The sequence below is a fragment of the Pelodiscus sinensis genome, chromosome 4, assembly GCF_049634645.1.
Source record: "Pelodiscus sinensis isolate JC-2024 chromosome 4, ASM4963464v1, whole genome shotgun sequence".
NCBI lineage: Eukaryota > Metazoa > Chordata > Testudines > Trionychidae > Pelodiscus > Pelodiscus sinensis.
In genome coordinates this window covers 17,785,940-17,805,320 of record NC_134714.1, presented here as the reverse complement: position 1 = coordinate 17,805,320, position 19,381 = coordinate 17,785,940, and the positions used below count along the sequence as shown (strand labels likewise).

General features: G+C 43.9%; 1 protein-coding gene across 6 annotated transcripts in view; it reads left to right on the top strand.

Annotated features, from left to right (window-relative positions):
- CEP170B (centrosomal protein 170B) overlaps nucleotides 1-19,381 on the top strand; it is a 93,871-nt gene that overhangs the window by 69,708 nt on the left and 4,782 nt on the right. For 2 of the 6 annotated variants that reach the window (XM_075926445.1, XM_075926444.1), the window contains exons 9-15: nucleotides 77-323; nucleotides 6,025-6,184; nucleotides 14,428-14,466; nucleotides 15,097-15,240; nucleotides 17,026-17,114; nucleotides 17,842-17,935; nucleotides 18,958-19,009. In XM_075926445.1, the coding sequence (XP_075782560.1) occupies nucleotides 77-323; nucleotides 6,025-6,184; nucleotides 14,428-14,466; nucleotides 15,097-15,240; nucleotides 17,026-17,114; nucleotides 17,842-17,935; nucleotides 18,958-19,009 (825 nt within the window). The remainder of the gene's footprint in view (nucleotides 1-76; nucleotides 324-6,024; nucleotides 6,185-14,427; nucleotides 14,467-15,096; nucleotides 15,241-17,025; nucleotides 17,115-17,841; nucleotides 17,936-18,957; nucleotides 19,010-19,381) is intronic. The other 4 variants (XM_075926449.1, XM_075926446.1, XM_075926447.1 and 1 more) reach the window with 3 other exon arrangements.

The window sequence follows — 19,381 nt, the reverse complement described above, 5'->3', positions numbered from 1 at the left end:
CTTAGTTTTGCCTTCTGTAGTTGGTCTTAAATCTCTCCCTTTCTTCTTCATCTGAAACCAATTCATTTTTTATAAGCTTCAAGGCGGAGACAGCAGGGTTCAGATTACACTTCCACTTCAGAGGAGGAGTATGGCTCAAATCACAGCTCCCCTAAACACAAACGCTCCCATACTTCAACAGCCACCCAGACGCCGAGGGCACACAGTTCTGGGCTGAACCGACAGAAGCACAATGGGAGAGAAACGGATGATGATGAAGACTATGACGAACCTGATCCCTTCAACTTCATCGCACAAACAGCCGAGATAGCCGAGATAGCCAGGTGAGCTGGAATGGCAGTGCCAAGCCATTGTAGGAAAACTGATCTCCCGTGTTACCTCAGATTTCAAACCAAGCTGGAAGGAGGGAGCACAGGGAGAGGGAATTTAGCATTGTAACAAAGGATGAAGTTAGAGAGTAAGTGTGCTCTGCAGGGGATTCCCTATGTGGAGTTCCATAGGACAACCTGTCATGCTGCCAAGTATTGCTTAGATAGTCATTTCCTCCTTGCTTGGAGGATCCTTGTGTTATATAGTGAAATGAGCTTGATGTATGTTTACTACTTTCAGCTGAAATTCTGTGAGCCATTTGGCTTTATCCTTTCATTCTGGTTTTAGGGCCAGATCCAGCTCTCATTTTTTGTTTCCTTCAATGAGGGCCCATTGTGAATAAATTGCTTTTGTTCCTGTTTTAGTAGCAAACCTAAAAAACATGCTTCTCTGTGTGTTTCCTTCAGCAGTGCCAGTAACAGACCTGTAACTCCCTCTTGGCTCAGACGGGTTTATAACTAGCTTATAAAACTTCTCTATCGCCCAGCATGTGTGTGAGTTTATTTTATGCTGCCCTGTTGGTTTAAAGGACTGAGCCATATGGGATTGGGAAGGAGAACGCAGGAGCAGTGGTGACTACAGGACAGCTGTACTGATAGACATGCGGGGATGAAGTATATCCATGCAGAGGCATGCTTGTCTTTAACAAGATGTCATGTATAAAGGGTGATGGGCATTGGAAGGAGTGATTTGAGGAATGATGGAGCAGAACAAAGGCAAGGGTGCCCTTGTAGTTAAGGCATTGAACCTGAGACCCAGGAGATCTGAATTCCGTTCCTGGCTCAGCAACAGAATTATTGTGTGACTTTGACCAAGTCATTTAATCTCACTGGGCCTAAATTCCCCATCTGTAAAATGGGAATAATTTAATCTCATTTCTTTCACATGCTCTCTGATCTATCTGTTTAGATTGTCAGTTCCTCAGGGAAGACTGGGAGCTGGCAGCATGATTCCATTTTATTAAGACAGTTACCTATTGTCATTAGAGAGCAGCAGATCCCAGGAAGCAGTGATATATCCCTCCAGCTCCTAGGCAGAAGTATGGCCAGGAGGATCTGCGCACTGCTTCCACCAGCAGGCACCGCCTTGGCAGTTCCCACTGACTGTGGTTCCCAGCCAGTGGGAGCTGTGGGGCTGGTGATCAGGGCTGAGGCAGCAAATGGCACCCTGTGGTCCCCTCTCCTAGAAGCCAGACATGCCGGTTGCTTCCCGGGATCTGTGCAGAGCTGGGCAGGGAGCCTGCCTGCTCTGCTGCACTACCAGCCAAACTTCTAATGGCCCAATCAACGGTGCTGACCGGAGTCATTCGGGCGCTTTTTCAGGCGGGCGTAGACATTTACAAAGCTTAATGTGTGAAAAAATATATTTTCATGGATGGTTTTCAGATGTTAGTGATTTAAAAAAAACCCACATTTGTCATTTTCCAGTCAGCAGCCAGACACCTGGCAATCCTATCTGTCTCCCTGGCACTTTACCTCCTCTCCTAGTGACCAACCGAACCTGCCTGCTCATCTGATTTTTCTCCCCGTCAAACCTGAACATTAAAAACATTAAAAATCTGGTTTGAAGTGATTGGTGAAGCCTCACAGCACATGCAGGGTTGGCGTTGGGTCGGGGGAGGGTAGGAGTGGGTCCCCTTCCCACGATGGCATGTCTAGGTACAGGGAGGCTGTGATTTGCCCTCCCCCCATTCACACAGCCCATAGCACATGTGGAATAGAATTTAGCAATCCTCTCTCTCACCCCTGTGATCTAAACCCTTGTCCTTTCCCTTCAAAATTTAATTTCAGTACACAGGCTTTGAAGCCACTGATGCGCTCATGTGGAGGAGATTCTCTCGCCAGAGTGTCTGTTATATAATGGGATATTCTGGCTGTTTGGAAAAGCCTGGCAGTCGGCCCTGTGGAAATGCATCCCTTTTTAAAGCAGGGGCATGCTGGATATTGAAGACATGCTAACTTTCTTGAGGAGAGGAATTCTCTCGTGCCTCCCATTCTTCACATGCTTTCCACTGAAGAAGCCAACCATTGGCTATATTCTTTCCACATTGTCAGCACTCACAGAATGGTTTTTCTAAAAGTTATTTTTTCCTTTTGCAAATACTGCTCTTTAAAGGTTAAAGCCTCCAATCAAAGTAGAAACAATTATCGACTTTGCTTCATTGTTGGATTTCCTAAAAGAGAGAGCACTTTAGATTGCAAAAGCTATAAATATATGGGCTGCATCAGATTTGTCTAGCATTGCACACTGAGCACTCAGCAGAACTCGGTCAAGTAGTCTGGTTTATAATTGCTGCTCTGATTTCCGCTTCTGCTCCTGAATTAACTGGGAGTGGTTTAGAATAGTAAGTGAGAGTTAAAGGAGAAAATTCCATTTGTTTGCAATGAGGATAATCACATAATTGGTGCAGGCTGTGACAACTGACAAGAGAAGGTGGTGTGTGAGACATGCAGATCTAAATATTATTTCATTAGTTCAACCATATGTCTTGTTTCTGAGGAAATCACTTCAAAATATTTTGGTGACCTCATGGTTTAATAAATTACTTGATTATGCCAATAAAATAAATACATTAAAGCAACAGTAGCTGGCCAGGAGACTGCTTTAAAGAAATCATATCAGCCTTTTTATAAATCTAGACTAATATTTTTAAAAAGAGACTAGTTTGTTTGGGTATCTGATTTTTTTTAAATGTTAGTTTGATTTTTTTTTAAGAGGCTTAAGTATTAGATATCTTTTAAAGTATTTAAATTTGGGCCCTTTTAGAAACCTTTTCAAACCTTTTCATTTTTGCATCTCACTCAGGCAGGACAGTGAAACTGTGAACTGATCAATTTCACATTTACATTTATCACATGTAAAAACAATGCTGTTTATCTACCTAAGTTCTTTGGACTCTTATAATCATAGTATCCGGGAGAAAGAGTTTTCTATGCAGCAAGAAAATGCCAAATGTGTTTTTTTTAATCACTAACATCTGAAAACCATCAATGAAAATATTTTTTTTCAACATCAGGTTTTGTAAATGTCCGTTTTTCACCTGCTTCAGAGGGGTAGCCGAGTTAGTGTGTAACTGGAAAAACTTTAAAAAAAATCAACAAATAGTCTTGCAGCTCCGCACTCATTAATGGATCTCAAAGTCACTGCATTGTTTCAGACCAATTCCACAAGCCAACTCCAGAGGGAAGCCTTAGAACTTAATTTCATTAACAAATTTGATTCCTATCACAGAGGTATCGTTTTTCTTTGGGGAGGGATAGCTCAGTGGTTTGAGCATTGGCTTGCTAAACCCAGGGTTGTGAGTTCAATCCTTGAGGGGGCCATTTAGGGATCTGGGGCAAATCTGTCAAGGATGGTACTTGGTCCTGCTGTGAAGGCAGGGGATTGGACTTCATGACCTTTCAAGGTTCCTTCCTGCTCTGTGAGATAGGTATATCTCCATATTATTAAGATGTTGGCTGGATGGCCCACCACATTCCACATCCCAATGACATTAAAAAAAAGCCAAACAATGGGTACAATTAGCACCTTCTCATTAAAAATGGGTACCTAATAACATAAAAAACCGAACAATTAGCACCTTCTCTCTCAGCTTCATGTAGCATGGACTTTCTAATTGACTGTTTCCCTCCCCCTTATTTTTTCTTCCATCTCATCTCCAATTTGTTTAGAAACTGTGAACCTTTAATAATTTCATTCATCTGAAGAAGTGGGTTGTGCCCATGAAAGCTCATGTCTTTTGTTAGTCTCTAAGGTGCTGCAATACTATTTGTTGTTTTTAAAGTTTTTTTCCCCCTTTCACATCTGGTTTTCAAGGAAAAGAAATTTTAAATTTTGAGGTTTAAAGAAAGTTTTTGTTTTAAAAACAAACAGTTGTTTTTGGGTTGCTAATATAATATAATGTAACATTTCCTGATGTTATGGTGGAGCCTGTAGACTCAGCCTTTGATTAAAACATCTCTGAACCCCCACTCTAAAGCAAATGGGCCAGATTCAACCCAGGTTTATGTGAGCTTCTGCCAGTGAAAACCATGGCCTTAGGTCCCTGACAGTAGAAAGTGCAGCAGGAGACGTGGTTGTACTGATGCAAAGTGGTTGCAAACTTCTTTTTGTGAGCAGGTAGAGCAGTGGTCACTAACCAGTAGTTTGGGGTCTACCAGTAGATCTTGGAGCTTCTGACAGGTGATCCTGACTGGTTTGGCCAGCGAGCTATCAAGCGCTGTCAGTTGCCCCTCTGCCCACTGTCACGCTGCTTCTGCCCCCTGCCCTGAAACTGCCCCGCTTCTCCTCCAGAGCCTCTTGCTTGTTGCGCAGAGTGTGAGGGAGGAGAGGAGGACGCTGATGTCAGGGAAAGGAGTGGCCCAAGGCCGGCTGTAGCAGCAGGCGCCTTAGGTGGGACGGCGCAATCACCGCCCCTGCCTTCATGGCCGTCAGTGGCCATGACGTCATCATCGGGCGCCCGGGGCAGTGGCGCCCTAGGCAACGGCCTAGCTCACCTAGGCTCACGGGCTGCCCTTGATCAGGGTTTCCCTCCTTCCCCCATGCCTGTACCCCATCTTCACACAGAGAGAAGGGGATGGAGGGTGCTTGGCAATGCCAATCTCTGTCAGTCTCACGCACTGTGTGTGTCTTCGTCATTCTCACACACACACACTGTCCTTCACGCTCATCTCGTGACCCAGCACACCCATCGGGGGTTGTTACCTCTTTCACCGCTTGCAGAGTGTGTTGGTTTTGGTTTTTGACTGGTCTGTGCATTTCATAATTTCCATCTCTCACTCACACTTAAATGTAATTCTTTGAGAAGTGAGTTCTAAAATGTCGAACCTGTGGAGGCTGGAGTCATTATCCCTGTGGTAACTGCGGCTCCTGGAAGTGGCTGGCATGTCCCTGCAGCCCCGGAGGGTGGGTCTAGACTACATCCCTTTTTTCGAAAAAGGGATGTAAATTAGACACTTCGAAATTGCAAATGAAGCTGGGATTTAAATTTCCCGTGCTTCATTTGCATAATGGCAGCCTTGGCTTTTTTTCGACACAGGGCTTTTCGATAGAAAAACGGCAGTTTAGACGGGGATCTTTCGAAAATAAAACCCTTTTTCGAAAGATCCTGTAAACCTCATTTTTGGAGGAGTACATGGGAGGTGCAGGGGAAGGGAGTGAGCAGGATGAGGCCTTGGAGAAGGGGTGGAGCAGGGGCAGGGTCTCAAAGAAGGGGCAGGGAGGAAGTGGGGGCCAGGGTATTTGGGTTGGAGGTAGATGTTACATTGCACTTAAATTGAAAAAGTGATCTTGTGGTTAAAAAGGTTGGAGACCACTGAGTTAGAGGCATCCAGGGTGCGGACGGAGCGTGATCGGCAGGGGTGCTGATGAAAGGGCTTCTCTTAGCAGTCCTTTATGGCAGAGTTCCCTGGGATAGCCAAAGCAGCAATGGCTTTAGTGCAAAATTTAGCACAACTGTCCCAATAAAAACTCCTTTGTGGCCAGGGGACAATGACACCTACCTTTAGAGCCCTGCATACAGGAGTTAAAAATAGGCAGACCTGTACGTGTAGTCATATTCAAGGGACTTTTAACAGCCTCCTTTTTAAGGATCAGTTTAAGGTTGATTGACATGTTCATTGTGGTCTAATGGATCTGCCTTGTGCTGTGCTGTAGGTTAAGCCAAACCTTGGTGAAAGATGTCGCCATCCTTGCTAGAGAGATTCATGATGTCGCAGGTGACGGCGACTCCCAGAGTTCATCAGGAACAGGACCAAGCACCTCCCTCAGCTCCGTACCCAACACCCCTGCTTCTACCATCTCAGCAAGGGAAGAGGTAAGATAGCTGCCACAGGAAAAATCTGGACCACAAAATTGAAGTAAGTGTTCATCTACCCATCTGTGGCAGGGGGAGGGCTGCAGGGCCAGTCTTCATTTACTACAAAGAGGGGCGGAGATGAGGAGTGCAGCCAAAGGAGCGCGGTCTCTTTAGAGCACACAGCTTTTGTCAGGGTGGCCCCTGCTCTGGCCAGCTTACACAGAGGTGGGACCAAGACATTCCTCAGTGTGGTTCAAAGGGAGGAGTCTTCTCTTGTGAGATGGTAGCAGGCCTACTCAGGTGGGCAATGGGAAATTAAGTCATCTCACGGAGTCTTCAGCAAGTAATAGAGCTCTGTGGTGAGAGTATAAGTGTAGTTCCAAAGGACTTGGTGTCTCCTGCATTTAGGGAGCCTCCTGAGGGATAGCTCAGTGGTTTGAGCATTGGCCTGCTTAAACCCAGGGTTGTGAGTTCAATCTTTGAAGGGGCCATTTAGGGATCCAGGGCAAAGGGATTGGGGGAGGCAGGCCCCCAGCTCCACCTACAGCCCCGCCCACTCTGCTCAGGCCCCACCCCCACTGTTGGTAGGGGAGGAGGTGGGGCTGAGTTCACCAGCAGAGGGAGGAGTGTGTGTGCCTCCCTGACCCCACATGGCTCCAACGTGCCTGGCCCCTGGAGCACAGGGAGTGTGGGTGCTGGGGGCAGCAACGTTCTACAGAAGGCGTTCTGAGGGTGGAGTGTGGGCGGCGCCATGCCTGGTGGTTTGGGAAGGAAAAGCCTTCTTCCCACCAAGGCTATTGGACGCCCATGGAAGAAGTGCACGTTTCTCGTTGCCGATGCTGTGTGCAGTCAGCACACACCTCCCGCTTCACATGCCCTGGCTTTACGTGGCAAGCATGTCGCTTTTGTAATACCGGCAGGACAGAAATCAGCCGCATTTGGCTGTCCTGCCCTTAGGCAAAGGCAAACAAAACATTTTGCAGGCCACATGCAGAACTCTGATGGGCCACATGTAGGCTGCAGGTTGCCCACCACTGCTCTGTGACCTGGGTTGGGCCCTGAAGAGGGAAGGAAATCTATGGCCTTCATATTTTTAAATGAGCACATTGGCTGAGGGCACTCTGGCCGTCCGCCACACGCCGTATTTTGCACTTCAATGGCACCCCTCCTCTGAAGCTCTGAAAGGGTTTGCAGAGGTTTGCTATGTTCGCATTGATGAGCCCACATAGGGCTCCTCTCTGCCAGTGGGCTGAGCAGATTCTGTAGGGCAAGCCTGGCCCTCTCTCTTCTGTTCCCTTTGAATGGATTTAATTCCTTCCCTGCCTGGCTGTTGGTGGCACCCATCGCACTGGCTTTAGATGTTCCCCCTTTCAGATTGGCTTCTTCTCTCCTCCCCAGGTGAAGTAACTAACAGGGCCTTTGATACCACCTGCCTGTCAATTTCAACTTGCTGTATGGTGCTGTGATTTTCACGCATGCTATGAAATAGATCCAAAGAGATGGGAAAAGTTAATGATCACTGTGTACTATTTGAGTTAGGTTAGACCCTAAGGGCCCCGATAGGGGGCTCATTGTTTCTATTTCTACAACCTGAGAATGGAGGTTTGGCAGAATTCCTGCAATAATACTGAACACCGTTTGCCCTGGTTTCCACTTGCAGTTAACCAGGACATGGTATTTTCCTACTGCAGACTAGGCTTGTGTCTCTATTGTGCAAAATACAGTTGCTTCACAGCAGCTTCAGGCTCTGAGATGATAAAAGATTCTTTTATTGCTTGACTTGAATCCAAGAACCACACCTGCAAAACTGCCATGTTGAGCAGTTAGATAACCAATTAACTCTTTACTTCTCAGCTTCCAATGAATTTTTGAATGCCTATAAACTGTATCCCCTTTCTCCCCCCCTCCTCCCAAACACAGAGAAACACACTTATTTCTATTTATATAGTGCCATTGGGTGTGTAGCACTTTGCAGAAAGGAAAAACTCCCCACTGTAGAAGAATGCTTCCAGTCTAGGTGAAATACAAGAGACATGGGGACAGCATAAAGTCCAGACGCGATAAAGCCTAGAAGCAAAGTAACTCAGTGACTGTGCTTAGCAGGCGTCTTCTTACATCCCAAGTTTTTATTCATGGTTTTGGAATGGTTCTGTGAGATCAGTGAGGAGCCCAGGAAAGCCATAAGAAGTGATTGGACAAAGAAGGAGTGTCGAACTTATAGAACCTTCACCACACTAAAAATCTTTTCCAGAACATCAAACTATTGCTATTGTTGGCTAATCTGCACCACTATCAGCAACAGTGTGAGCAGAATAGAAATAGAGATGTAGCCGTGTTAGTCTAGTTTAGATGAAACAAAAAACAGGACTATGTATAACTTTAAAGATTAACAAGATGATTTATTAGGTGATGAGCTTTTATGGGCCAGACCCACTTCCTCAAATCAAATTGTGGAAGAAAATAGGCATGACCATATATACCAAAGGGATACAATAAAAAAAAAGTGAACACATATAAAAAGGACAAATCAAATTTCAGAACAGAGGGAGGATGGGGGGGGGGGAAGGTAAATGTCTGTGAGCTAATGATATTAGTGGTGATAATTGGGGAAGCTATCTTTGTAATGGGTAAGATAATTAGTGTCTTTGTTAAGACCCGGGCATAAAGTGTCAAATTTAAGCATGAATGACAGTTCAGAGGTTTCTCTTTCAAGTCTGCTGTTAAAATGTCTTTGAAGTAGTATGCAGATAATCAAGTTGTTGAGACAATGCCCCAATTATCACCTCTAATATCATTAGCTCACAGACATTCCGCCCCCCCCCCATCCCTCCTCTGTTCTGAAATTTGATTTGTCCTTTTTATATGTGTTCACTTTTTTTTTGTATCCCTTTGGTATATATAGTCATGCCTATTTTCTTCCACAATTTGATCTGAGGAAGTGGGTCTGGCCCACGAAAGCTCATTGCCTAATAAACCATCTTGTTAGTCTTTAAAGTGCTATATAGTCCTGTTTTTTGTTTCAGTGTGAGCAGAGTGAGCCGAAAAATTTCCCAAAGGAAAAAGAGGGCAAACGTATTTGCAAAACATAGAATCACAGAGATGTAGGGCCAAACTGGACCTCAAGAGGCCATTTAGTCCGGCCCCCTGCGGTTATGCATGGCTAAGTAAATCTAGACTATCCCTGAAAGGTGTTATTAAAAACCCTAATGATGGGTATTCCACAGCCTCCCTTGAAAGCCTTTTTTAGAGCTTAATTATCTTTATAATTAGAAAGTTTTTCGTAATGTCTAACCTAAATTCCCTGCTGCAGATAAACCTGGTCACCTCTTGTCATATCTTCAAGGGGGCATGGAGAACAATTGATCTCTGTTCTCCTTTTTAACATCCCCTACCCATTTGAAGACTGCTGTCATATTGGGGGCCCCTCAGTCGTCTGAGTCTCAGGATTAAACATGCCCCGTTTTTTTTTTAATCTTTCCTTAGAAAGGTCAGGTTTTTTTTTTTTAAACTCTTATCTTTTTTGTTGCTCTCCTCTGTGTTGCTTGATTGAAGGAGGGTAAATGTTATTAATTTGGATAGTTTGGGTTGCAGGGTCACCAGCTGAACTGATCAGAAGGTAATAAGGCTCTTGTCCCAGAATCAGGCTGTACAGAATACACAGAGGCTCCTCGGGGGTAAGACAAGATGTTCACACTGAGACAAAATAGTATAAAACTTCATTAAAATACTAGAAGATTTATCTGGCGTTCCTCAGGTCCTTCAGGGCGGGGAGTTGGAGGTGTGTAGAGAGGTGCAGGAATCAGGTACGGGCTTAGGATGTGGGAATTCGGGGGTTCAGGAGTCAGGGTTAGGGGTGAGGAGGGAGTCAGGGCAGTGGTGGGGGTGTAGGAGTTGGGGCAGGGGATTGAGAGATGTGGGAAGGCCCAGGGGAAAGGGTGGGGTGTTGGAGTTGGGAGCTCAGAGCACAAATTTGCAGGGTACAGGAGACCAGGCAGTTGGGTGAGGGGGCAGTTCAGGGCAGAGGTAGAGGTCTAAGGATATGGGGTGGGGATGTAGGGATGCAGGAGTCAAGGCAGTGGATTGGGAGATGTGGGGGGTTTAGGGCAGCATGTGGGGGTGCAAGAGTCAGAGCAGGAGGTTCAGTGGGCAGATGGTGGGGGTGCGGTGAGTGTTCGGAGGTCCAGGGAGGGGAAAGGCTGCGCAGCTGAGGGCGGAGGGAGGGGCAGCAGGACGCAGAGTGATGTGTGATGTCACACTGTCATCCCCCAGGAAAAGTTTTTATTTATTTATTTATTTATTTAGAGACAGACAGACTAAATGACACCCGTCTGTCAGCAGAGGGATGTAAATCAGACACACTGGAAGTGCAAATGAAGCGGGGATTTAAATATTCTGTGCTTCATTTGCATAAACACGTTCGGGCGCTGTTTCGAACAAGCGTCATTTCGAAACTGAAACTGGGACTTAGCCGCGGTTCTGCTGATAGTGGGGTGATTTTTCGACAGATCCTGTACTCCTTGTTTTTTGAGGAGTACAGGATCTGTCGAAAAAGCACCCCGCTGTCAGCAGAACCTTGGCTAAGCCGCGGTTTCAGTTTCGAAATGGTGCTTGTTAGAAACACCGCCCGAGCGTGATTATACAAATGAAGCGCAGGATATTTAAATCCCTGCTTCATTTGCACTTCCGATGTGTCTAATTTACATCCCTCTGCCAACAGAGGGGTGTAGTTTAGACACACCCAGAGAGAGAGAGAGAGAGAGAGAGACAACGAGGGATGTGAAAGTGTAACCGTGTACATGGTTAACCACTGAGCCTGGGCTTCATGGTTACATGTAGGCTCCCAGTGTGCATGGGGAGCCGTCTTAAAAGCCCTCTGGCTTCCAGTGCACACTGTCTCCAGAGCCACCTCCCCCTCCCCCCCACTCCTGCGCATGTTGCTGCCTTTGTATTAGAGGCAACTGCATGGGAAGCAAGGAGCAGGTGGGAGCCAGTGCACACAGGGAGCTGGTTTCAAAGCCAGCTCCCCATGCGCTCCAGCTCCTGGGGAGCTCTCTGCCCCTTCCCCCTCCCTCCACATTGCTGCCTGTAGGCTGCATCTGTGCTCGGCTCTGTCCTTATCTGGACTAAAGTGTGGCACCCAGAACTGGACATAGTACCACTGCTGAGACCTCCCCAGTGCTGAGCAGAGTGGAGATTACCTCCTGTGTCTTAGACATGACACTCCTGTTAATCCACCCCAGTTTTCCCTAACTGCATCATATTGTTGCTTTGTATTCCATTTGTGATGTACTCTAGCCCCCAGATTCTTTCTCGCAGTACTACCCCCTTGCCAGCTATTCCCCATTTGATAGCTGTGCATTTCATTTACTTCCTAATTGTAGCCCTTTGTCCTTGTCCTTGATTTCAGACCAGTTCTCCCATTTGTCAGGGTTGCTTGGAATTTTAATCCTGTCCCAGCTCAGTGTCATCCACAGGACCCCACTAGCTATGTCCTCCTCGTTTGACAGTGAACCATTGATAACTCCCCTTTCAGTACGCCTTTCAAACAAACTATGCACTTACCCTACGTTCATTTTATCTAGACCACATTTCTGTGGTTTGCTTATGAGAAAGTCCTGTTGGACTTTGTCAGAAACCCTAAAATCGAGATGTATCATCTTTTACTTCCCTGTATTCAAGACAACAATAGCCCTGTCAAAGAAGGAAATTAAGTTGGTTTGGTGCTAGTTCCTTAAGTGCCCCAGGATGTATTTTGTCAGGCCCTGATGACTACACATTAGGCTACATCCCTTGTGGCAAGGGATAGAATATTATTACATCTGAAGATCTAGAAAAACAAGCTTAGGGCAAGGATGATTGGCACCATTTGACTTCTGCCCTGATGGTGCGGGAAGGCTAACGATGACCATATTAAATTGGTATATGTGAGGGCACAAGATGGGGGAACAGACACTGTCTGACAAGCAAACTACTGTGTGTAATTGAAAGCTGTTTGATAAATTAGTACAGACCTGCCTGGCTTATAGTAAGGGGCTACGTCTACACTGGCATGATTTTCCGGAAATGCTTTTAACGGAAAAGTTTTCCATTAAAAGCATTTTCGGAAAAGCACATCTAGATTGGCAGGATGCTTTTCCGGAAAAGCACTTTTTCTGGGAAAGCGTCTGTGGCCAATCTAGATGCGCTTTTCCGCAAAAAAAGCCCCAATCGTCATTTTCGCGATCGGGGCTTTTTTGCGGAAAACAGTACTGTGCTGTCTACACTGGCCCTTTTCTGGAACAGTTTTCCAGAAAAAGACTTTTGCCCGAACAGGAGAAGCATAGTTTTTCCGGAAAAGCACTGATGATTTTACATTAGATCGTCAGTGCTTTTCCAGAAATTCAAGCGGCCAGTGTAGACAGCTGGCAATTTTTTCCGGAAAAGCGGCTGATTTTCCGGAATAACCTGCCAGTGTAGACTCAGCCAGGGTGTGTATATAGAACATTATATGCCACTAATCTAGTCACCTGGTTTTCCAATGCTGAGTATCCATTCCTTTTCTAAGAAAGGAACAGTTCGGGGTCTCAACTTGTTCTTGATCCCCCATGCAAAGTAGGAAAAGGAGTAGCAACTTCTGTGATGTTTTCTAAGGCTTGGTCAGTGGGTACTAGCCTGGATTTTGGTAGAGGAAATAAATGTTTTAGAATACAAAATTGTATTCCGATGGCCCTAGCTAGAAGTAACTCACTGTAACTCAATGTCAGTGTTTTCAGTCTGTGCTGCTGTTTTCAGGGGTTTATAAAAGTGTCCATAAATATTTGCTCTGCCCTCATACTTGGTACAACAGCTTGGAGCCCTACACATACTGATTTTTTTAATGTTTTTATTTTGCTGCACTTGATTAAAAATTAAAAATTAGCCATGCTCCTTTAAAAGATAAAAATGGGGCCTTAAAAACTGAGCTTTTGTGCTTTACTCCTGATGTTTTGTCCTTACCAGTCCAGGATTGGGTTGGATTTAAACCAGGATGTTTTTCAAGTTTCCAAGTACACATTTAGTGAGGATTTTATTGCCCCTGTGCTATATAGTGTATGGATTATACAGTTCCCTGAAAGACCAACTTAAGCACTACTGAGAGTTTACAGCAAAGAGTACAAAGTACATGGCTTGCATTTTTTGAAAGTGACGTGTGGTTTTGAGCTTCTTAGTTACTAGATGCCAGCTTGAGATGCCCTTTAAAGAGGTCTAATATTTAGAAGTGCTGAATTTTAAGTTTAAGGTTTCTCAAGATGGACATAGCAAATCACTAGTCATTTTGAAAACTTAGGTCTGTGTTTAAAAATAAATTGCTAATGTTGTGTGGAAAACTTTTAAGTCTCCTTCAGTATTGTTATGGTATGTGTAAGGTATCAAGAATGCCTATTAGTGTGACATGGGCCAGTACTTTCAGATATGATAGAACTGTGGATAAGTATAAGCCAGTTTATCATGTGACTGTATTTCATAGGACCCTAATTATTGCATATGCCATATACAATATCGTGGTTTCAAAGCGATTGTTTATTTGATGGAATAACTATTACTTTTGCCCTTTCGTGACTCACTGTGTTAATTATTTGTATAAGATAGAAATGTCTCATTTGTTACCATTGATTTTTAGTGAATCTCATACCACTCACAGCATAGTGTACCAAAAACATTTCCAAAATCCTAAAGAGGACATTTTTAAAAACGAACAATAGAGGGCAGAATTGTGGGTATAATTCACAGTAATTGAACATTGTGTATTTTACCAAGCGTCTTCTGATTTCTGTCTGTTTATAACTCATGCTGTGTTTTGCAGTGCTCAAGAACAGCCAATACCCTGAGAACCCCAATTTCTCTTCACTTTGCTTGTGAGAGTTATGTGATATCATTAACCAACAGCCCATTGTACTGTCTTCATAGTTCCATGATCTGTGTTGCACAATTTCTCCGATTTCATTAAGGATGGCCCATATTACTGCAATTTGCTTCTTTTCAATGTAATCTGGGAATTGCTGCAGATCGTCTCTGGTGAATTGGTGTATGAACAAATTTTCAAAATGTCACAATGCATGTCCATGTTTAGGAACTTTCCATGGAAACATGCTGGTGCTTTTAAAATTTGTTTTCTGGAATGCACTTTTCGGTTTGCTATCTATTATGGTTTATCTTGTCCGTGCGCTTCCTTTGATAACTGCTGTCAGAGTCTTGTGATCAGTAATGATCTCTTTATCCCATTTGTTTCTGTTTTAACACAGATTGCTCGTACATCTTTACAACCGGCATATCCATCTCAGGTGCACTTTCCATCCCATTATTTTGTATCTGTGTCTTTAATGTTGTTTTCCTCACCTCCTCCAATGTTTTGTCTGAGTCCTATCAATTTTAACTTAGCAAATTAGTTGTCTTGCTTATTGTGTTTATCCTTTCTAATACTATTTACATATTTTAATTGCTTCTTTACCTTTTCTGTGTATTAATAGAGGTTGTATTTGCTTAATTTTAATGACACTTTAAGATTAAATTAGTTTTTTAGACTTTGATATATTAAAACATAAAATCCACATGTGTGAGCAGCTCTTTCTGGAAACAATCATTTCTGAATTCATCCCTGAATTCATACTAGGCAGGGATTTCTATAGTAAATGCTTGCTGTAACACGAAGGTTGCAAAGATGCACATGAGTAGTTACACTGAGTTTCATGGGACGGTTCCCATGTATAAATAAATATTTGCAGGATTGGAGTTTAAATCATTTGTTTCAGAACCCATTCCTGCCAGAGTAGGACATGTACTGTGGAGCTCTCTTCTTGGGCTTGCCTCAAAATCTCTAATACCTTTGGAAACGTGCCTGTTTGCTCGCCTTGTATTTTTTTTAATCTACACCATTGATAATTGCAACTGACTCATTGGTTATTATTTTTAAGCTGGTACAGCACATTCCAGAAGCAAGTCTGAACTACCAGAAGGTGCCTCCCGGGTCAGTGGGATTGAAGGATTTTGATCAAAATATGAACGACAATAGGGAAGAAGATCTCTCAAGAAAAACAAGAGCCAGAAACCGAGAGGAGGCAGGTTTTTTCCCCCTTTCCTTTCTAAAATTATAAAGTTGCAACACATATGTCTGTACTTCCTAACTAACCAGCTAGCTGAGGGAATTCAAAGAATTCCGGTGCTTGGGAGCCCTTGACTTTGTAGCTATAGAAACACATGTTTAGAAAAACCCTTGTACTGGATGCTGATAAGAGCTTTCTTTTTGGTGGAAATCACTGATAGAAACCAGCAAGAATTCTACAAGAAGAAACCAGGATGCTATGAACCAAGATTTTCAGAAGTCGCTAGTGAATGTAAGTGCTCCACCTTTTGAGTGCCAAATCTGAAAGCACTTAGGCCCCGTCTTCACTTGCCGCACTAGAGGCCAATCTTCTGGTGTTCAGTTTAGCAGGTCTAGTTAAGACCCGCTACATTGAATGCCGAGGGCGGCTCTGATCAGCACTGATATTCCTCGCAGTTGCAAGTAGTAAGGGAGGCTCACAGGAGTGTTTGCTTCTGTCGGCCTTCCTCTGTGAAGATGGTGCCAAGCTTGGCTTAAGGTAAGCCGACTCCAGCTCCATATTTTACATAGCTGGAGTTGCGTACTTTAACCCAAACTTCCAGGTCTTGACATGTAGACCTGGCCTTAGAGAGGCTTGGTTTCAGAACTATCTGAAAAAGGCCTTTTTTGAAAGGGGCATCACGTTCAGCACCAAGGTTCCCTCTAAACTGTCCTGTAGATGCTTAATGAGCCCTGCCAAGTTCTGCTCACAGAGCTGCCTGCCTGCAGGTGGGTGGGGGGCACTTCTCCCTCACCCACAGCAGCAGCTCCCTGCTGAGGACAGAGTAGCGAGTCTCTCCCAGGCGTTAGCTGAGAGAGAAGTGCTGCGCAGCTTAGAGGGAACCTTGTTCAGCACCCTCAGTCACTAGTCACTTCTGAAAATCTTGTCCCTCCAGTCCATATTTGTGCTTTTGCTTTTGCAGCTGGTACAGTAGTAAGACAGACTATTCCTAGAACAAAATAATATTAAGGGGTGGCAGAACCTAGCTCTTCCTAATGAGCTTCTGTACTGGGGTTGAGTGTCCTGCCATGGCCTACTCATTGTATTCACCCAACTCTCAGTGAAGCATGAGCTTCTGTAGATTCTGTCCCCCACAATACAGGATAGAAGCACAATAAGCCATGATGGCTACCGGGTATTTCAATGGGGGTCTTTGCCAGCTAAACTGGAAAGATGGCCCCCAAAAGCTTGGAAGTCTGTAATATAAAAGATGTGTGCTGTGAGCTATTTGTTAGATGGGTTAAGCTGATTGTCATGAGAATATAAAGCTTCCATTAAAAAGGCCATGGATACCCTATGGTAAAGTGCCTGGGTACATTGTTTTTGTATAGCATACCTTGCTTTTCCAAGGCTAACTCTGTGTGAGTAAACTGGATTTGAACTACAGTAGGGAAACACATTGACCAATTGCAATGGGGGTTTTCTGGTTTTGTCTTTAAAATCATGGTAGGGCTTCAGTGATGAGTTTAAAAAAATGCTCGAACGGTTTTATGACTGAAAATAATTCTCCCAGGCCTCTCCTCTTTTCTGTAATCTTAACAGATCAGTGCTAATCCCCTCAGTGCGGTACTGCAATAAAGCTGCTTTTTTCTCTTCTCTTCTCTGTTGAGTTCTAAACATGAGCCACATTCAGGAAGCCTCAATTGCCATGTTACCATCTCCATCTGAAGAAATGAACTGTTTTGACACCGCCCTTATATTATATAAAAATGGCAACTATGAAGGCACGTTTTCAATATGATCCACTCTGCTACATTTTAGGTAATCTTTGACAACCTGATGTTGAACCCGGTGTCACAATTATCCCACACGATCCGTGAAAATACAGAAAACCTGGCTGAAAAAATGAAGTAAGTTTTTAGCTTTGATCTAGAACTTACTCTTGCTTGTTGAGTTGTTTGTAGAAAGGGTGTGATTAATATATTACTCATGAAAGGAACAGGATTGTTATCCTGGGAGAACAGCGCATACTGCCAAAGCAGAAAGAAGGTTTTAGTTCCTAGTTCAGTTTTCATAAGCTTGTCCTGTAGCATAGTCTGTCCTTAGGTAACTGAAGCTCTGACCCTGCTTCCTAATGCAATGTCAGGTTGTTTGCATAAAAGTGTAAAGTTCATTGTATATGACACAATTAACTTTGTCATGGAAGACAGTGTCCAAATGATGGCTACTCAGAGTATGTGCCTGTTCTGTATTTGTGCATCTTAGCCTGCCCTGGAATAAGTCTCACCTATGAGAAGAAGGGGAGTACATTCTCTATTCTGTGCAATCCATGGACACCTCCCATCCCAACACTATTCCAAAACTCCTGTTGTGTATACATATTTTGATGGTGTTTGTTATGACACGCTCTGGGAGCAAGATGATCAGCTCCTAGGCCTTAGACCAGGCAGCATCTGGGGAATGAATTTCGGGTGCTTGAGGGCGAGATTCAAAGTGCAGAGGAAAGGCCCATGATCTCATCACGAATCTACAGAACCCCTTTGTTGCTATGCTTTGTGCCAATTGTATCCTGTAAACAAATTAGAAAATACATTGTTGGTGGACATTTTGTAAAAGACCCAATCTTGTGTGCTTCAGAATTCTGTTTCAGAACAGCGAAAGAACCTGGGAGGAGATGGAAGCCAAAATTAACTCAGAGAATGAAGTGCCAATTTTAAAGACCTCGAACAAGGTAATGTGCTTGTGTTAACTGATAAAAAAGTGCCAAGAAACTTGCTGAAGACAAGTCTTTGCCTAACAATTTATGGAATTAGGCGGAGGCTGTCAGAGCAGTTAGATGCCCGGCTAGCACTGAATTTTAATAGGATTTGGTTGTTAAGCTTTTTTAGACTCTGCTGAAAGTCCCAGCCTCAGCTTTGCATGTAAACATAACAGTGACACATGGTCACAATAAAATAATTTTCCATTGTAAGAAAAAAATGTAAGAAACCAAAGCAGTGAGCTTCAGAACCAGCCTATTTCCTACATTTTTATTAGTCCAAATGTATATATTGAATTTCCTCCTCCTCCTGTTTTAGGTGTGATTATTCTATATCGTCATACTGTTATTTTAATGTCAACTTCCCCTGTGTCTCCCCTTCATTAGTCTTCAAGGACCCAGGCTGGCTAAAGGAGGCATAAGCACAGCATCTTGTCTGTTTACCACTCTTCTCAGTGTCTCCCACCAGTGCAGCTCCATTGATGATAGCTCGGGCCCTACCACGTTCACAGTTCACTTTGATTAATTTCACAGCCACAGGGTCTTACATTTGATCAGTTTCATGAGGTCAGATGTCCTGAGCATAGGCAAAAGCCATGGGGGCTGTAGCCTCACGCCCGGGGGAAGCCAGGAGCGGGGGTAGAAGCCCTGAGCTTGCGTGGCCCCAGAGCCAAGGCAGGATGTCCAGTTATCATGGGTGTGGCCAAGTTTCCTGCAGTCCCATAAAGTTTGTTTACAGCCAGTAGGCTAGGCTCTGTGTTCTGTGCTGTTATTTAGCTCTAATTTACCCCTAAATGTCTTCTAAGAGTACTGGTCAGGTCCTAAGGGTGCTGGAGTAGAGAGGTTTATCCTGTATTTTGAGAAAATTAAGTAAATTCATATTTAGCTCTGAATCAGTACAAGGTAGAAAAACAAGGAATTCTGTGTAGGTTTGGATCCTAAAGTAGCTGCGTCATTGGTTAGTTAACTGATCTTTTTGGTGTATTTGTTTCTAGGAAATCAGTTCTATCCTAAAAGAGCTAAGAAGAGTTCAGAAACAACTCGAAGGTTGGTCATTTTACAATGTTCTCAGTTTCTCTGCTAAATGTAGATGACTAGAACAAAAAGTAAATATTGTTGTAACTTGTGGTTTGCTTTGTCAATTTAAAGTTTATGAATGTGAGGCACTCATTCATTTTATGCATGCTTGCTCCTCAATACATACACACAGAAGATATATAGGTGATGGCTATCTCTTGTGTTGCAAATGTAAGAAAGTTTCTGAATTCTGAAATGCTGAAGTTATTTCTGTAGAAATAGTTTGTTCACAATAATTAGGACTTCACCACAAGATGGATAAGCCAGCCATATGACTGGCAGCCCTATTCAGCCAATAAGTCATGCCGTATTTTCGTACTGTTTTTAAGCAAGTGTTTGTGT